We start from the raw sequence: 19101 nt of genomic DNA, 5'->3' as shown, positions 1-19101 counted from the left end.
CGCCCCCAGAACCACCCCCGGCACCGCCGGCTCCCCGAGGACCACGTCCGGACCACACGGCGCATCCCAGCCCCGAAAGTTTGGCGGTCGGCAGGGCTGGGGAGGGGACGGCAGCGGGGGCGCGGCGGGGGGGGACACACACACATCTGCGACGCATTCAGGGGCCATCCCGCATCCGGGCAGCCCGGCCACAGCCCGGCATCCAGCCGGCCGGCCCCGGGGGGGGAACGCTGCCATATCACCAGGCAAAAAAATCCCCCCCACATCCCTCCCGCTCCTGTTACCGAGCCCGGAAGAAGGAAACAGCCCTCCCCACCGCTGCCCTGTTTACCAAGAGCTGGTTCCAAGCACTCGGGAGAATAGCAGGAGCATTTCAAGGCCCTGTTTCCACTCGGCTGACACACACTATTTATAGAAGCCCACAATTCTCCCAGAGCTTTCCTCGGGATCTCAGCAGAAATAGCCTGCCCCGGGTCTCTGCTGCCTCCTCTAAGGAGGCCAGGGCAGCGCCGGCCCCCCCAGGCTTCCCGTAACCTTCCATGGGCTTCCATGGCTTCTCCTCCGCCGGCCGGCCCCGCTCCCGGCGTGTCCTTGGCTACCCCGTCCCTGCCACGGTGCCAACCTTTCTCCCCCAAACCATCTCCGCCTCCCGCCCGCCCGGCTCCCGGCGGGCGCGCTGTGGCTCGGGCCGGTGTCCGGGAGGGAACCGGGGCCGGGGTTGCCGGGGTGTTAGCGGGGTTGGGGGGGGGACACACGGCAGCAACCCTGGCGAAAGCCACCTCCCGCCTGACTGCATCGGAGCGCGGCGGAGCCCCGGGGGACTCGCACCGGGGATGGAGTTGGCCTATTCAGGTTACAGAGACATGGCAGAGCGGAATTTGGCGCCGCGCCATCCCTTCTCCAGCCCCCCACCCCACCCCCACTCCGCCCTCCTCTTCCCCCGCGCTCCCCACCACCACCACCACCCTCCCCTGCAAATTCCACAGCCCAGCAGGAGAAGCCAGTGTAAGGGGACACCTGGGGGGGCGAGGAAAGGCGGGGAGGTTTGGGAGGGGGCCCCGATCCAGACCACGGGGCCCCAGTTCGGACCACGCGTTCCCCCCACCCCGCCCCGGTTCGGACCACGCCGGCGCCAGGGTGGGCAAGCGAGCGGGGCAGGATCCGTGCCCGCCGCCCCGGGGGTTCGCTTCTGCTCTCTGTCACGCCAGGATAAATCTGGAGTGACTCCACCGCGCGCTGTGGCACACAATGAGCTCACCCCGCCGCTTTTGGGGGGCTCTCCTGGCAGCCACGGGCCGAGGGGGCTGGATACACGAGGCCACCTGGTCGTGGGCACAGCCACGTCGTGTCCCCCCCCCACCCCAGCACGTAAACAAGCAGGGACCCAGGTGTCTCCACCTGCGAGGGCCTTGGGGACACCAAACACATCCCCAAAGGTGGGCACGGGGTCTGGCGTCAGCGTGACCCCCGTGGGGCGACTCCAGCCCCCGCCAAAGCCACCGCGGTCCCCCGTGGTCCCCGTCACAAGCACCGAGGGGCCGCGCGGGGAGGGGGGTAGGGGGGGGTAAAATCAGCTGATCGATAAAAACAAATCAGAGGGGGATGACAGGCACCGGAGTGACAACCGCTCGCCGAGCCCCGCGCCACGGACCTCGCAACTTCACCGGCGGGGCTGAGGGGGAGCCCCCGCGCCCCCTCGCTCCCTCACCCCCACCTCCCGGGGCTGCCCTCGAGGGCCAGCCCGCCGCTCCTGAGGCCAGGCTGCCAGGGAAGGGGGTGGGATGCCGTGCCCGGGGGTCCCCATGTCCCCGGGGAGCCCCCTAACCCCCAGCGCTGTTGACAGGCTCTGCCTTCTAGTGGCCGGAGCCGGCTCTGACAGCTGTCACTCACCGCTCACACCCGGGGAGGTGAAGAGAGCAGGGGGTGTCCAGGGAGGCGGCAGAACTCGTGGACATGGCAGCCCCCTCGCAATGGGGCTCGCCCTGGCTCCCCCACCCACCCCGCACGCCCCTCCCCGCCCCAAGTGCCATTAAACTCCGGCAATTTGGCACCAACTCGCCGCGCAACTTCAGCGGAGGGGACGGCGCGGGGGGGAGACACAGACACACACACAGACACACACACGCGACACGCCGCCTCCTCCCCCCTCTCCTCCCGCTCTGCCCAAAGGGGGTGTCCCGCGTGTCCTCCCCCCTCCCAACCCCACACAAAGGCGGGGGTCCCCGGTACTCACCCGCCGGCTCCTGCGCTCCGCGCCCCTCGGAGCCCGCCCGCTTGGGGAGGCTCCTGCCGCCCGCCGGGGCTGCGTCCTGACCGGCCGCGGGGGTCCCGGAGCCCTCGGCACCGCTCGCCACCTTCAACGAGAGCATTTCCAGCGCCTCCTGCTCACATTCTCCCCAGGCAACTCCGCTCCTGCCAGCCCGCCCCCTCCTCCGTCCCCTGCCTGCTCTTTCCTCCTTCCCTCTCCCCCCCCTCCACCCCTCTATTTTATTTTTTCCGGGATTTTCTCTCCCCTCTACCGCTTCGCTTATTTTTTTCCCTTTTTTTCCCCCTTTTTTTCTCTCCCCTATTTTCCCCCCTTTTTTCCCCCTTTTTTTTTTCCTCCTCTTTTTTTTTTTCCTCTCTCTCTCTTCCCCCCTTCGCCTCTCACACACACACAAAAGGCAGCGGAGCGGGAGGCGGAGGGGAACCGACCTCCCCTCTGCGCCTCCGCCGCTCGCCGCCTGCGGAAAGCAAAGAAAGACACAGCGCAGCAGAGCCCTGGCTTGCCGCTGCCTCCCCCCTTCCTCCTCCTCCTCCTCCTCCTCCTCCTCCTCCTCCTCCTCCTCCTCCTCCTCCTCCTCCACCACCTCCTCCCTCTCTCTTGCCTTCTGCCGCTCCCGGCTTTGTGGGGGCTGGGATAAAAGGGGGGGAGCAGAGCCGGCGGCCAGGCGCGCCCAGCCCCTCGCTCCTCTCTCCGTGCGCGGCGGGGACCGCGGCTCCGCTTCGCTCCGCTGTCAGCGGCACGGCCAGCATCCGGCACCCCGGGGAGCCGTGCAGCACCGCCGGGGCATGCCGGGCCTTGTAGTCCTTCCTTTTTCTCCCCCTCTCTCTCTTTTTTTTCCCCTCCTTCCTTTTCTCCCCCCGCCACCCACCCCTTTTTTTTTTTTTTTTTTCTCTTTCCTCTCTCTCTCTCTCTCTCTCTCTCCTCCCAGTCGCTGCGAAGCGCGCAGGGAGGGGCGCAAATGGGCGCGCTGCCGGTGCTCGCCGCGTTGGGAGAAGGGGGGGAGGTACTTACAGAGAGGGGATAGTTTGGTGGGGGCACCTGAGGGAGGGTAACACCCCCACCCCCGAGGTTGGCCAACCCCCACCCTCCCGGAGGTCCCAGTGGGATGCGCGGGGCATTGCTGCCCTCTCCCGGGTTGCACCCGCACTGCGCACCCCCTCCTTGGGGATGCGGGATTTGGGGATACACACACACCCCCCCTCTGCGGCCCCCCCCTCACAATCTGGGGTGCGCTTCATCACCCTGTCCGACCCAGCACCCCTGCACCCTCACACGCACCCGTGGAGCCATGTATCCCCACGGAGCAAAGTATCCCCACGGAGCCAGGTATCCAAGTATCCCCACGGAGCCAGGTATCCCCAAGGAGCCAAGCACCTACTTTTTTCCCTCCCCCCAACCCCCCAACTTTTAACTTTTTTTTTTTTAATATAAAGCTCTCTCTGAGGCCTGGGAGCATCCCTGCTGTTTGCCAACACCCCTGCTCCTCCAATTTCTTTGGGATACAGCACTGCGTCCCCCCTTGGCCATGTCCCAGAGGGAATGCCAGGAGGGAAGGTGGTGACTGAGACGGCTTAGGACAGCAGTGGCAGAGCAGGGAGCTGCTCCCCCAGCTCCTCGATCACCCCATAACCTCCCTCCCCACGGCTCCATTGGAGCATCCTCCTGGCACCAAAAGTCTCCGTCGCTGTTAATGCTCCCGGAGCCGGGTAGATACAATATAATTAAAGCAGATAATACCGGTGATGTTTGTTATGACATCGTGTTTTTGTGAGTGACGAGTGAAGGGTTAACTCCAGGGAATTGGGAATATTGCTTGGCTGCTAATAACACGTGAGTCATCGATGGAATAACACATGGGTGCAGGGAGAGACACAGCACCTGGCTCCACAGCAGCCCTCTGCCTGCGTGGGGCAGCTTGGGCTTGGATGTGTGTTTTTTTTTGGATCAACAGGCAGCCAGGGAGGCTGGATCCGTGCTCTGGATGCATCCTGGGCACCCCAGTTTCGCTGCTGAAACGGGAGGAACTGGTGAGCTGGGGTCAAGCTGGGAGTCGCCTTCCAGCAGGGACCTAAAGCAGCTGGAAAGGCGTCAGCCCCGTCCCCTCCGTGCGCCCCAGCAGGATCGGCGGGGCTGGATTTGGGACTGGATTTGGGACTGGATTTGGGACTGGCTGGACTCTGCACACCCCAGATAAGGATGGGGCACGCACTGCATCACTCCTGGGAGCGGAGCAGAGAGAGGAGGCCTGGGCTCCAGCCCGGTCAGCAGAGGAATCTGCACACGCAGACAGGATCGCTGCAATTGCTGGTGGCTGAGTGAGCAACTTTGCAGGCTTCCTCGTCCCCTCGCCCTGAATGTCAGCTTTGAATTTTCTTGCTATTTTTAGGGACAGTTCAAAGAAAAAGAAAAAAAAAAAAACACCGAGGAGGATCCCTCCCTTCTCGCCTTGCAGGGCTCTGAGCCCCATGAATATTGCAAGGCTGTGGATCGCTGTACCTGTGCAGGGATGGGGGGAGTGGGACAGAGGGACGGGGCAGGGAAGAGAGAGAGGTCGTGCAAAAAACATGACATTGCAAGCGGAATGGGTTAGAATGTAAAAGATTTATTAATTTAATCCGAAGCATTAAAAGGTCATGTATTAATCAAAGAGATGCTTAAAACTGTCAAAGTCCTTTGTCAGGTTTGAAGTGCATCTCTATAGTTATCATAAAATATATATATCAGTCTGGCATGGAGCCCTGGGCAGGGCTGGAGGAGGATGAGGAGGAAAATGAGGCTTTTCACAGTGCGATGGACACCCCCACCCCAGCCCTGCCGGGCTCCTGTGGGTGCCCAGCACCCCCAGGCTGAGCTGGGTACCTTGTGGGTCACCCCACTTGTCCGCAGGCCTGGGTTTGTCCCCCCTCAAGTCAGGCTTGTGCCCTACAGTGTCTTTGGGGTTGGGTTTGGGGTCTGGGTTTGGGGTAGAGATTGAGAGATGGGTGTGATGGGGTTGGGAGTGGGGTCCCCCACTTGTCCCCATGGGCACAGGTGGCTCCTGGCCACGGCAGGGGACACTGGGGCGGGTGAGCTGTGCCCATGCCACTCGTGTCACAACCCCGCGGGTGCTCAGCCCTGCCAGCAGCATTTTGCAGCTGGGGAGGTGGGGGGCGGAGGCGGGTCCCCAGGGCCACCCGGGTCACCCGGGCACCCTGTCCCCTCTCCCAGCCAAGTGCTGTGTCAGCAGCGTTGGCGTGGACTTACGCTACCATCTAGTGGCTGCTTTGCCGAGCCGGGGCCACCGCTGTCCCCGGCTCAGCCCGTGTGCCCCCACCCCGCAACCCACCCCCCTCCCCAAAGCAGGGAGGAGAAGCCACCCCCGTGGCCGGGATCGGGGGACCCGCCTGGGTTTGTCCCCTCAAAGCTGGGGTTGGCTTGGCTGGGGGGTGGTGGCAGTTGTCATCCCAAAAGCCACCAGCTGCCCGCGGTGGGAGCAGGGGTGTTTGGGGGCAGTGAGGTGGTGTGGGGGAGATCTGGGATGCGGGGAGACAGGAGGCCGAGGCGACAACGGAAGGTGTTTGATGCTTTGCTGGGGTACAGGAGCTGCACCGTCCAGAGACCCCAATGGGATTTGGGAGGGGGAGGGTCCTGTCCCCCGACGTCTGTGAAGGGTTTGAGCCAGACAGATTTTACCTCCATAAATGTAACTGCGGCAGAAGAGCCCCATTTATCCCTCAATTCCAGCCTCAGGCTGCCCCGGAGCAGCAGCAAAACCATCCCAGATTTCTCCCAATAAAGCAATTTCCGAGCAGCCCCGCGCCCGGCAGAGCAGGGCTCCCGCTGTGCCCCCTCCCCATCGCCTGTGTCTGCGCTGTCACCTGACCGTCCCCACGCCCAAGAAACCTCCGTCCCCAAATCCTGCTGCTCCCCCACTGCTGTCACAGATGCTGCTGTTGCCGGAGCACAGCTCTTCCCAATTATCTGTTGTTTTTTCCACGGAAAGAGGTGTCCCCTCCCAGCGACCGGTGCTGAGCTGCTGGGTGACTGCAGATAAATCCGTGCCTCAGTTTCCCCCTCTGGGGACACAGCCCCTGCAGGCCTGGACCAGCAGGCTCAAGCCTGGTCAAGCCTAAACCCACATTTTTGGCCATTTTCCACTGTTGTCTGGCCATCGCTGCCGCGGAGACGTGGCTGCGATCCACGACCCAGGAGCTCTGCGGGCTCTGCCAGTCCCCGGGGAGCCGCGGCCGAGGGGCACAGGGGCAAACCCCCGCCCCGCTGCGGGTGGGCACGGCTCCTTCCCGGCCACGGGGGTCCCCAGCAGCACCTCTGTGGCGAGGGGACCCCCGGGGAGGGGTGGCAGTGCCGCGGCTCCCCCGTGCCAGGGTCTGCGGCGCCGGCCATCTGCGGCGGGCTCGCAGCTGCGCCCACCGCGCTCCTGGCACAGGGTGGGCGCGCTGGCTCCAGACACCCCCGCCGGGAGCCCCCGCCGAGGGCCCAGCCTGGCATGGTGCTGGCAAAGCAGCCATCCGGAGCTGGGCACGGCAGGGATGGGGGTCCTGGGGAGCAGCGGCGGGGAGCTGGTGGTGCTGGATCAACCCCCGGGGGCAGGGAAGGCGGTCCTGAGCTGCTCCTGCTCCTCTCTGAAGATGCTGCAGCTGTGACGCCGCAGGGATGCAGCCAGGAGGGGAAGAGCCCCCCAGCTCTGCCCTCCCCCAGCACCCGCAGCTCTCTTCCCTTCAAGCCCCCAGGCCAAGCTCTGCAGCAAAAATGAGCCTGCAGCACCTCTGGGGGGGTCCCAGCCTCCTTCCCCACCTTCCCGAGGCTCCTGGCTCCAGGGTGGACCCTGCTGGGAGCTGCAGGGGCTCTGTGAGGGGTGACCCCGGGAGTGGGGGGTGGCCGTGCCCCCCAGCAGCTGTCCCTCCAGCCCTCTGATCGATGCAGCCCAGCATTAACATAAAATCGATGCCCCCTCCCCTGCCCAGCCCGCGGTCACCCCGCAGCAAAACCCTTTAACCCCTTCGCCCCTCCCGGGGCACCCACGGAGGGAGAGGGAGGAGGGACAGGATGGGGGACCTGTCCTTTCAGCCCTTTCATGCAGGTCCCTGCAACCTTGGGCCCCACACTCGCTGTCCCCGAGAGCTTTCACACTCACGACGCCGAAGGGCAAAACTGGGGACAGGCTCTGGTGACACGACCGCGGGGGATGCACGGGGCTTGTGGTGGCACAGCCGCAGGGGAAAAGCACGTGGCTGAATCCACGTGGATCCCCGGGGCACGGCAGGGTCAGCAAAAACCCTCTGCCTCCGCCCTGCCCCGCTCCTGCCACCGGCACTGCTGGGGACAAGGGACCTTGGCTGGGGACCTGGCGGGGTGGCACCGCTTCCAGCTGGGAGCTGGACAGAGAAGGGTGGGATTAGCCCCTCTGAATGCCCAAGTGGGCAGGAACGGGCAGGAATGGGCAGGAACGGGCAGGAACGGGCAGGAAACAGGCAGGAATGGGCAGTTACAAGGCGGGAATGGGCAGGAAGCAGGAGGGAACAGACAGGAACAGGCAGGAATGGGTAGGAACAGGCAGGAATGAGCAGGAACAAGCAGGAATGGGCAGGAACCAGGAGGGAATGCGTAGGAACAGGCAGGAATGGGCAGGAACAGGCAGGAATGGGCAGGAATAGGCAGTAACAAGGCAGGAATGGGCTGGAACCAGGCAGGAACAGGGACGGAGTCCGGGCTGGCGTAGCTGGGTCTCAGCTGTGTGTGCCAAATGCCAGGGGGTGCTGCTGACTGTGGGGTGCCCCTGGCAGTGTCCCCCCGTGTCCAGCCCCTGGTGTGGGGCGGCCGGAGCCGATGGCCACAATCTGGCAGTGGGGCCGTGCCCACCCCGTGCCAGCCGAGTCCTGGCCCTGCCACGCAATCTGCTCTGCTCCCCCCAGCCCTGGGCAGGCTGCCACCCTGCCCAGCCAGGCCTGGCCAGGGGCCTGGCCCTTCCCCAGGGATTCTTCCCTGGGATGGGGAAAGGAGGAAGGGGGAGTGTCCAACCCTCCTCTGCTCCAGGACCGTGTGCCAGGGGGATCCACAGCCTGGGGGCAAAGCAGAAGCTGGGAGATCCCTGGTGGTAGCCAGGGATGGTGGTGTGTCCCCAACCCCTCTGGCATGTCCAAAATCCCCCCTCGTGTGTCCCCAAGCCTCTGGTAATGTCCCCAAACCTCTTGTGACATCCCACAAGCCCCTTTGTACGTCCCCAAACACCTCAGCATGTCCCCATAACCTCTTTTATGTCCCCAAATCCCCCTGACATGTTCCCCAAACCCTTGGTATGTCCCTCAAACTCCTGGCATGTCCCCAAACCCACTGACCTTGGCCCCCTGCCCTTCTCCCCACCTGCCCAGGCCCTCCCCCCCCAACCCCCCAAGCTGAGCCTGGGGCCAGTCCCCCCTTCCCACCAGTGCTGGGGAATTCATTAACCGGCCACAGCTGGGCCCTGCTGGGGAGGCCAAGCTGCAAGGAAAATTAACCTCTTCCTGCCCAGCCTCCCAAGCATGGGACCCCCCCCACTGTCACAGCTGGAAGGAGGGGATGGTCCCCTCTCAGGGGGTGCTGGGGGGCTGTACCCAGGGTGGGGGCAGCTTTACAATCCCAAAAGCTTCCCAATCCAGGCTTTTATTTGCAAGGGAAGCTGGTGTGTCCTTTCCCCACACAGCCTGGGAGAGCAGGGTGGGGTCTTCTTTGCTCACCTCCATGGAGCCCCCCCCAAGCCTGAGTGCCCTGGGGCTGGGGAGGGGTGAGGGCTGATCACTCAGTCCTGGCTTGACTGAATCTGGGAGCCCCCCCTGCCTGGGCATGGGTGCCCCACACCCCAAATCTTGCAGTTCCCCCAGCCAACCCTGCAGGGTGACTGATCTCCCCATCTCTGATGGGAGGGAGAAGCAGAAGGACCCAGGTTCCCCACCCCTCCCCAGCTCGTTAGAAAGCTTTTATTTCTCTCTATTTACAGACTTCATAAAAAAAAATAGACAACAAATCCCTCCCCTTTCCTCCCTCCCCCTCCACATCCTCCACCCCCCACCCCGTGGCACTGCCCACCCACAGCCCTGCCCCGTGGGGGCACAGGGGGCTCCTGCCCATGGGGCCAAGCCTGGGACCCCACTCAGGAATGGGGGGGAGGGCAGGGGGAAAGTAGGACCCCAGGAACCAGCTGGCAGTGCCATCACATTCACATTGACCCCCAAAGCCCCCCCTTCCCCCCCAAAATGCCCCAGGGGGTTGAGCCAAGCTGCCACCGGGACCCCTGGGAATGCCATGGGGGGTGACCCCATCCTGTACCCCCCTCTTGCCCCCCACGGGGCAGCAAGGAACAGCCCCTGGGGCAGAGCTGCCCCCCACCCTGCCTGGACCCCTTGTGTCCCCCCCCAGGACTCCTTGTACCCCCCAGGACTCCCAGTGCCCCCCCCAGTGCAAGCAGAGGTTTATGGCTTTCAGGAGTTGGCCCCACTATAAAGCAGAGGGGATAAAAAAGGGGGGGGACAAGTGGATCCCCCCAGATATCAGGATCCCTTGGGGTGGGGGAGCAATTGTTGCTTGAGTGAGGGATATAAAATCTCATAAATTAAAGAAGATATAAGTGGGGGCGAGGTGTGGGGATGAAACTGAGGTGACCTTTCCCAGGTCAGTGCCAGGATTTTGGGGGCTGAACCCCCCCCAGGTGCATTACCAGAGGAGATTGGGGTTGGCCCCCTGCTGCTGTGGGTCTGGGGGAACAGAGGGGGCTCCCCCACACTCTTCCCCACAGCCAAAGCCCTTCTCAAGTTCAAAGCAGGGTATGAAGGCAACAAGGTGGGAGGGGGGAAAGGGAGGGGCTCCTCTCTGAGTCCAACATCCTTGTGCAAAGCCCCATGTCCTCCCTGGGGCACCCTGAGCACCACTCAACAGGCGTTTTTTTGGGGGGCACAGCCAAAAGGAGCAACACCCCCCCCCAATAAAAGAGGGAGATTCACCCCAAAGCCACTCCAGAGCCTCGGGGGGGGTCACTGGTTGTCCCCGGGCTGGTACTGGGGCTCGGTGGCAGTGAAATAGTCCTCGAGGAAGGACTGGAGGTACTCGAAGGTGGGGCGTTCCTCAGGCTCACGCTTCCAGCACTGCACCATCACCTCGTGCAGGGATGGGGGGCAGTTCCCGGGGCACTGCATGCGGTACCCCCGCTCCACCTGCTCCAGCACCTCCCTGTTGTTCATCCCTGCGTGACGGGAACACCCCTGCTCAGCGGCCAGCACCCCCACGGGACCACCCAGGGGGGAAACTGAGGCACAGAGCACCCCTTGCTGAGGGAGAACAGCCCCCCTCTGCACCCCAGGGGTGCCCACTGCCCCAGGGGGGCCATACCTGGGTAGGGCACCCTGCCTTTGGTCACCAGCTCGGTCAGGAGGATGCCGAAGGACCAGACGTCCGACTTGATGGTGAACTTGCCAAAAAGCGCGGCCTCCGGGGCCGTCCACTTGATGGGGAACTTGGCACCTGCAGAGGGAGGTGGGAGAGCCGTGGCTGGGGCTGCACCCACACCTGGGGTAGCATTATCTGGGGTGTCCATCACCCAGGACACCCATTATTTGGGGTGTCCATCACCAGGGTACCCATCCCCTGGGACACCCATCAGCCAGGATACCCGTTCCCCTGAGATACCCATTATTTGGGGTGTCCATCACCCAGAACACCCATTATTTGGGGCACCCACTGCCCAGGCCACCCAGCCCCGTGGGAGGGGTGATGGTTCCCAGGCTGAGGGTGGGACCCAGCAGGGTGGGGGGCGGGTCAGGGGTGCCCACCCTGCCGTGCCGTGTACTCATCGTCCTCGATGAGGCGGGCGAGGCCAAAGTCAGCGATCTTGCACACCAGGTTGTCCCCCACCAGGATGTTGGCGGCGCGCAGGTCCCGGTGGATGTAGTTCATCCGCTCGATGTACGCCATGCCCGCCGCGATCTGAGCCGGGGGAAACCAGTGAGGACCACCCCCCCTAAAAAAACGCCCTCAGGGGGGTGTCCCCTCACTGTGACAACCCCCCCAAGTACCTGGGCTGCCATGTCCACCAGCTGGGGCAGCTTCAGGTAGCGGCCGTCCCCGTCCTTCAGGAAATCCAGCAGGCTGCCTGCAGGCAGAGGGGGGGCCCAGTCACAACACCCCAAAAACCCAGAGTGCCCTCCCCTGCGAGCCCCCCGCCCCGGGACTGTACCCAAAGAGGGTGAGGCTCGCAGGAGAGGTGGTAGGTCCCCCGGGCATCGTCCCAGGCTCACCCTGGCTCATGAACTCGGTGACGATGTAGATGGGCTCCTCGGACACCACGGCGTAGAGCTGCACCAGCTTGTCGTGCCGCAGCCGCTTCATGATCTGGGCCTCCTCCAGGAAGGCCTCTGGGGACATGGTGCCCGGCTTCAGCGTCTTCACTGCCACCTTCGTGGTGCCGTTCCAGGTGCCTGGGTTTGGGGACTCGGCGTCAGCAAGAGCCCAGGGGACAGCCAGCCCTGGCAGGGCCGGGATGGAGGGGGGTGTGGATGGAGGGGTGCGTGGGTGCATGCTTGTGTGGAGAGATGGAGGGATGGAGGGATGGATGGATGGATGGATGGATGGGTGCATGGATGGAGGAGCAAGGAATCAGGGCAAGGCAAGGAAGGGCCGTGATCCCACCACACCCCACCCAGGACAGGGGGTCCCACTCACCCCAAGGCTCATCTCCTGATGCCTCTCCCCATTCCCCATCCAGCCACGGGGGATCCTGTGCCACAAGCTGCCATCTCCCCCACACCAGTGGGTACCACCTGGCACCCCGTGACTCTCCCTGCCAGGGCAGGGCTGGGCTTCTCCTGCCCACCCTGTGCCCCCCTGCCCCGGCCGGCTGGGCCAGCCTTACCCATCCACACGTCTCCGAAACAGCCCATGCCGAGTTTCTTGTCGAGGGTGATGGATTCCCGCTCTATCTCCCAGGCGTCCTTAGCTAATCCCAGGGTCTGGGGCTTCATAGCGGGGCACGGGCGGGTGAGCAGATGGCACAACCCGTCGTTATACTCTGCAGGGGGGTGAGGGGGGCAGGCAGGGGAGGAGGAGGAGGAGGGAGGGGGTGCAATGGGATGAATGGAGCAGGGGGATGGGGAGGACAGGGGGATGGAATGGAGGGTGGGATGAATGGAGCATGCACGCCGAGCGGGGGGAGCACAGGGCGCCGCAGCAAGAGGAGGACAAAGGTGGGACCCCCCCAGCCTGGTCTTGTGGTCCCATTTGAAATGGGGCAGGGATGGGTATCTTGGGATACCCATTATGATCCCAGAGGACATGGGATATTTCCCCATGCTGGAGAATCGCTCTGGCTCAGCCTGTCCCAGCAGGCAGGAGCTTTTCCAAGGTGGTGCCAGGCCTGGGGGTACCCCCGTGTCCCCTCCGCCGCTCGCCCTGGCTTGCCCGCCGGGCCCTACCCATCCAGACTTCCCCGAACTGCCCGTTCCCCAGCTTCTTGAGGAGCTGGAGGGACTCCCGGGGGATCTCCCACACGTCTTTGGTTTTGACCGACAGGTCGGCCAGTTTTGGGGTGCCCTTTTGGCACGGCATGGCCAGGCGGCAGCACAGCCCGGCCGCCCGCTCTGCAGCAGCAGGACAGGGGGTCAGTGTGGGCACAGACCCTCACTGACCCCCTGCCCACCCTCCACCACCCTGGGCATCGCCCAGGATCCTACATCATCCAGTCACGCCCCAGCATCCACGGACGAAAATGGGGTGCACCCCCTTTTGCCTCCCCCTGCGACAGCCCCTCAGCTGGGCTGGACATCAACCCCCCCAGCCATGCCCAGGGATGTGGGTGATGCCCACCCATGGAAAAGGGGGAGACTCTCAGGGAATCCCCCAATGCCACCACCACAACAGGTCCCCTCCTTCCCCAGTTCCACCCAGCTGGCCCAACCAGTGTCTTACCAAAGGCTCTCCTGGAATTTCCCTACCCCTCCCATCATCCCCCCTCCCCATGCCCCCCATCCCACCCTACCTATATAGTGCTGGACCAGCTGCTGGACGGTGTCGAACTGGGCTCGGGTGGTGATGTAGTACCCCCCGCTGTCCAGCTTCCGAATCTTATAGTGCTTCACGTGCTCTCCCTTGGCCTCGTCCCAGTCCCGGATGGAGAGCGAGTAGGCCCCTGTGAGGGGGGCACAGGTCAGGGAGGGACACAGGGCGCACCCCCCTGGGCGTCCCCATCCCGCCCCTGCGCCCGCACCTTTGGTGGTCTCGCTCTCCCGGATGAGGAAGGTGCCCCTGCAGTTGCCGTGGCACAGGAGCTGCCGCTCCGCGTCCTTGCGCCCGATCTTCCCGAAGTACCACCTGCCGCGGGGACGGGCTCAGGACCACCCGGGGGGCACCCAGGGGGAACCCCCACCGGCCCTGCGGCGCTGCCGGGGCTCACCAGGACGCTGTCCCCCCTACTCACTCCTCTGCCTGGATGGAGTCCACAGGGGCCACGTAGTTGCTGGGGATGTAGCCCGTGGCGCCCGAGCTCAGCGACCTGGCCTCCCACCAGTCCCCCTCCCTGGGGCAGAGGAGCAGAGAGTGAGGAGGAGGAGGAGGAGGAGGGGGAGGAGGGACAGACAGACAGACCTGGAGATCCTGCACCCCCTCACCCTTCACACAGCACCCCCAGACCCCACACCCATCTCTGCTGAGTCCTCCCAGCTCGTGACACTCGTGGCCCTGGTACCCAACAACAGAGCCCAGGTAGAGCTCGTGTCCCCAGCCTGGCTCCTGCAGGGGGTACCCATGGCATGGAGGCCCCTCCCTGGGGTGGCAGGGGGGCACTGCGAGTGGCAGGGGAGCCGGGAGGGCTCACGTGTTGTTGATGATGTGGAATTTCTCCCCTTTCTGGAAGGTCAGGTCATCCTCCGTCCGGGCCTCGTAGTCGTACAGGGCGATGAAGAGCGTCACCCCACCGCCTGCAGCACGCAGAGGGGACCACGGTGAGCCCCCAGGTCCTCTGCACTCCCCAGGAAGCAGCTGGAACCCCCTCCCCGTCACCCAGCCCCACTGCTGACCTGTGATGCCCCCGCTCCGCATCTGCAGCGTGTTGGAGGTGAACGCGCCCTGCCCCGCCAAGGACGGGGCCAAGGGCACCGCCGGCCCCTGGAAGTTGTTGAAGTCGGGGATGCAGGTGAAGCTGGAGCCGGGCTGGGTGGGGTCAGGGTCATACTGGGAGGGGGCAGGCGGGGAGGAAGCCCCCCTCGCCCCCCGCCTGCCCTTTGCTGGCCCTTTTCTCCTTGCAGGGCACGCAGCCCATCCTGGGCACCGCCTGCGGGACAGAGGGGGCCGTGACACGGGATTAGGGGCACCGGGGTGCACCCTGCCGGCCCCAGGAGGAGCAGGGTCCTGTCACCCCCCTGCACAATGACATGGGGACACCGGGGTGCCACAGGCTGTGCTGTCTGGGGGTCCCCATGTCCCACCCTGGCACCGGGGGGGGCTCCACGGGGGCTCCACTCACTGCGAGGGCTCCTCGGGTCACTTCAGCTGCTCCATGTCACCTCGGGGAGGGGAAGAGGCACCTGTGGGCACCGGGGAGGGCGTCAGGCAGAGGGCAGGAGTTTTGTGTGGGCTGAAACACCTCTGCAAGGGCTGAAACACCCCACCAAAGCTGAAACACCCCTCCAAGAGCTGCAGCACCCCCTTCAAGGGCTGTAAAACCCCTACCATGGGCTGCAACACCACTACAAGAGTGGAAATAGCCCTGCCACGAGCTGTAACACCCCTGCGTGGGCTGAAACACCCTTGCATGGGTTGAATTACCCCTGCATAGGCTGGAACACCCCTGAACAGAATGCAACACCCCTGCTATGGGCTGTAACACCCCTGACAAGGGTTATAACACCCTTGCACGAGTTACAACATCCCCTGCACGGCCTGAAGCACCCCTGCCTGAGCTGAAACACCCTTGCACGGACCAAAGCACCCCTGCACGGGCTGTAATGACCCCCTGCACAGGCTAAAACACCTCTGCACAGACATTTTAGCATGAGCTAAAATGATCTGCAACACCTCCACAAAGGCTGCAAACCCTCCTCCGAGGGCTGCAACACCCCTGCACGGGCTGAAACCACATCCTCGAGTGGGTTTCTCTCTCACTGTGTCCTCGCCACACCGCTCACCTCCCTTCAAGAGCAGCCGTGTCCCTGGCTGCCCCGAGGCTGGAGGGAGCCAGGGTGGGTGGGGAGGAGCCCCTGAAGTGTCCCTGACCCCACACCCTCTGCTCAGCACAGAGGGGGGCTTTGGGGAGGAAGGTCCCTGCGGTCAGGTCGTGCTCTTCCGGCCATGAAGGTGTCACAGAGGAGGGGGAAATTGGACCTCTTCTGCCACGGCTGCAAGGACACAGTCTGTCCCCATCTCTGTCACTCCCCTGGGTGCTGAGCAGCCACACCAGTCTGCCCAGTTTGCACTGGGCAGAGCTTTCCACTCTGCAATCCGGCAGAGCTTCAGCTGCGAGCGGAGGGGAGGAGCAGGAAGGTGCCCTGTCCCCTGTGCTCCAGAGAGCAGGAGGAGATGGAGGTTTTGGGGTGGATGAGACGTTTCAGGCGGGTTTCCCTCACCATGGCCATTGACTCCTTTTCTCTCTCTCAATGGGGGTGGAAAGAGCCCCAGCTCTCCCCTTCCACCTCCCCTTTCAACACGGTTGGTGTGGCAAGGCCGCGGCCGTTGCCGGCGGGGCAGCGTTGCCAAATCCCAGAGCGCTCAGCTGGCTGGGGATTTCACTCTTGCTCACAATTAGTGGCAGTTTCAGCTGATGAACACCCCTGGTTCTCACAAACCCTGTCCCTTCTGTGTGGGAATCACCCACCTACCACGCTCAGAAACTTCCCATTTCGCCGAATTTCAGTGCTGAGTGGGTGGCGGAGCTGCCAGAGCTGCCAGCAGGGATGGGGCTGGCAAGGAGCATCTTCCAGGCGAGCACAAACCCCCAGTATCTCAGCACCGAGGGTTCAGGTGCTGTGCAGCAGCATGGTACCCACTCTTCTCCTTCTGTGGGATCCCACAGCCCCCCAAGCCTGCCCCAGGGTGGGTCAGAGCCATCCCCCTGGGCTGGTCATGGGGATGGGATGCAGCTGGCGCCGTGTCCGGTGGCTCCGCGCTGGCTCCTGGCTCCGGCTCTCCCAAAAAGGAGCTGTTCAGAGCCCGGGAGCAGATGGCAACTGAGCCCTTCCCACCCCAGCTCCACCGGCACCGGTCCCAACTCCCGCCCCGTGCTGAGACCCGGCCAACTCGTCACCCCCCGTCCTGCGGGGCACGGCTGGGCACGGAGCAGCCGCATCCCTGGCTGCCCATCCATCTGCTCCCCGGCCCCACGGGACACGGGGCAGCTCAGCCCCCTCCCCAGCTCCTGGACAGGGCACAATGTCCCCTGCAGGCACCACTGTCGCCCCTGTGACCCATGATGTCACCTCCATCCCCTGCCTCCCCTCCCCTCCCCTCGTGACGGAGGGGTCAGGCTGCGAGGGGATGCAGCTGCCTGGAGCGGGGAATGTCACACGCCCCGTGCTTGGGGACAAGCCATGGTGGCATTTGGCAGGCTGAGGGTGCCATGACCCCCCTCCCCCGGGCACGGGGGCAGCCGCCAGAGGAACCCACACGGCACCTACAGAGCGGGAAGAGGAAGCAGCAGGAGCCCGGCATGGGGGAGGAGGGGCAGCCAAGGGGAACCTCAGGGCTGGCAGGACCACAGGCCTTGGGGGACGGTGGCAGCTGGGGGGGCCAGGCAGGGACCACAGCAGGGCTGCAGCCCTTTGGGTACCCCGTGCCCTGCCATGCCCTGACCTGCCCCCTCACCCTGCACACCCCCAGCGCTCCTCCAGTGGCTCTCACAACCTGCTCCCAGGGAAGAGGAACCAAGAGAGCTGCAGAGCCCAGCTGGGGTTCCTCTGTCACCCCACAGCTCTGGAGCTCCCTGGTCCCAGGGGGGAAACTGAGGCACGAGGCAGGTGCAGCACAGAAGGGGAAGGTGCCTCTTTTTAGGACATAAGAGTCTGAGACATGTCCCCAACCTCTGTCCAGGACCCCACAGGCCTGGGGAGGGGATGAGAGGATACATCTGCCTCGACTGCCTGCTCCTTGTCCTGGCATAGTGGCAGATGGTGGCGTGTCCCTGCCCCTTCCCCACTGCCCCCAGGTCCTTTCCCACTGCCCCCAGCCCCAGGTCCAGCCCTCCCAATTCACCCAGGGCCTGGTGAGTCCCCCGTGGCTCCCAGTGGGAGCAGCTTCCTCGAGAACAAGGAGTGCAAGGAGGGATGACACCCCATCCCCTGCATGCCTATGAGCAGGACAGGGCTCAAAGCTGCCCCCCAAAACCTGCTGTGCTGGCCAGGCCTGACCAGTGCTTGGACCATTCCCTGAGGTTAAAGAGGCAGGACTGGCTGGCCCCCATGAGTGATCTGCAGCACAAGCCCATCCACTCAGCCACCAGGCCAAGGGCAGGGGGTCCCCTTGCCCCCCACCAAGGAGGAGATGCCCAGGAGGGAGGCAACCCCCCTTCCCCAGCCTCCCAGCCCCATCGCTGGCTGGGAAAGCAGGATTTCCGCTGGAAGAAGAGCAATTCCCGGATCCAAGGGGCTGCAGGGGCGGAGGGAGGGAGCCGGCCAGGGCTCCAAATACAATGTCCCGGGAGGAGCGGGGTGGGGAGGGAATTGTGCAGGGCAGGAAGCGGCGAGTTCCTGTCCCTCCTTGGGACACACCAAGGACCTGGGACGAGGCAGAGCTGCAGGGAGCGGGGGGAGCACTCGCTCCGGCCAGAGCCTGAGCCCCTCACTGTTCCCCCCAGCCACAGCCAGGGATTGCTCAGCCCCCCGGAGGGCTGGCTGGGCTGGCAGCCCACGGACACCCGCGGGGCTGAGGGCACAGGTGTGTCCCCCCATCCCGGTGTCCCGGAGTGCCGGGACCTGCCCCCTCCCCAGCGCGGGGGTCCGGCGCAGGAGAAGGCACCGCGTGTCCCCGCAGGCTCCCCGGACGCGGTGTCACAGCCATCAGTGCCGGGACAGCGAGCTGGAGCCGGTGGGTGCCCCCAGCCCTCCCCACACCACAGCCCCCGCTGACCCGCTGTCCCCCAGCACGGCCAGGACGGGGGTCTCCTCCCACGCCCAGGCATTGCCCGGGGTAGCAGTGAGGGCAGAGCCCAGGCAGGGCCCCCAAAAGCCCCGCACCGGGGTCACAGGGCCCTCCATCCCCACAGCTCAGCGCCCATCCCACCCCAGACCCAGAGCCACCCCACACCTCGGGGATCATCCCTAAACACCCGCCCCCTCCCAAACACACAGCAAGGGGATTAAGAACCCCGCCACTTTCCAGGGGTGAGCCCCCCACCGCCCTGCACCGCGCACCCCGCGCATCCCTCCTACCGTCAGCGCTCCTGCTCCGCCTGGCATGGACCCGCCGCTCCCGAGCCGCTCCCGACGGGACCCCCGGCCAGGGTGCCACGGCAGCACCCGCTTCTCCCGGCGCCGGGGGCCGGGCTGTCGAGGCGGGGGCCGTGGGAGAGCGGGAGAAAGCCCGGCCGTGTGCTTCCCGTGTCTCTTCGGCGGCTCTGGCAGCCGAGCAAGAGCTTCCCCTCCCCTCGCCCCCCCTTCCTCCCCGCGCTCCCGGCGATGGTTCATTGTACCAGCCAGCCCGGCCGGGGCTGCTGCTGGATCACCGGCGGGATCGCCCTCCGGATCACCTGGATCGCCCCCTGGATCACCCTCCGGCACACTCGCTGCGTGGAGGGTGGGACAGCAGGACATGCGCTGGCATTGGGGGTGTCCCCGGTCCCCAGCAGCACAAGGGGGGACGCTGGCATGGATGCCCAGGCTCTGCCCGAT

The 19101-nt window shown here is 64.8% G+C and overlaps 2 protein-coding genes across 4 annotated transcripts in view; both read right to left on the bottom strand.

Moving 5' to 3' along the window:
* The window catches only part of AHDC1 (AT-hook DNA binding motif containing 1), a 50063-nt gene extending 47161 nt beyond the window's left edge, over positions 1 to 2902 (bottom strand). The window contains exons 1-2 of one of the 3 annotated variants that reach the window (XM_050326287.1): positions 2868 to 2902; positions 2234 to 2354 (exon numbers count right to left, since the gene is read on the bottom strand). Coding sequence is in view for 1 of the 3 variants with exons in the window: in XM_050326285.1 (XP_050182242.1) it covers positions 2234 to 2369 (136 nt within the window). In the remaining 2 variants the exon portion in view is untranslated. Of the gene's footprint in view, positions 1 to 2233; positions 2410 to 2694; positions 2759 to 2867 lie in introns of those variants that run through there. The other 2 variants (XM_050326288.1, XM_050326285.1) reach the window with 2 other exon arrangements.
* A 6774-nt stretch (positions 2903 to 9676) lies between these two features.
* Positions 9677 to 18821, bottom strand: FGR (FGR proto-oncogene, Src family tyrosine kinase). The gene is given in 14 exon segments (XM_050326455.1): positions 9677 to 10478; positions 10625 to 10756; positions 11065 to 11218; positions 11308 to 11384; positions 11530 to 11709; positions 12703 to 12867; positions 13266 to 13415; positions 13494 to 13597; positions 13704 to 13802; positions 14100 to 14202; positions 14302 to 14474; positions 14476 to 14555; positions 14748 to 14808; positions 18643 to 18821. Coding segments are annotated over 12 exon segments (1614 nt in total). The 5' UTR covers positions 14544 to 14555; positions 14748 to 14808; positions 18643 to 18821; the 3' UTR covers positions 9677 to 10269.
* Positions 18822 to 19101: the final 280 nt, after the last annotated feature.

The sequence above is a fragment of the Myiozetetes cayanensis genome, unplaced genomic scaffold (assembly GCF_022539395.1).
Source record: "Myiozetetes cayanensis isolate MyiCay16 unplaced genomic scaffold, myiCay2020 scf31, whole genome shotgun sequence".
In the NCBI taxonomy this organism is placed as follows: Eukaryota; Metazoa; Chordata; class Aves; order Passeriformes; family Tyrannidae; genus Myiozetetes; species Myiozetetes cayanensis.
Note: the sequence above shows the minus strand (reverse complement) of the source record. Positions and strands in the feature narration are given on the sequence as shown.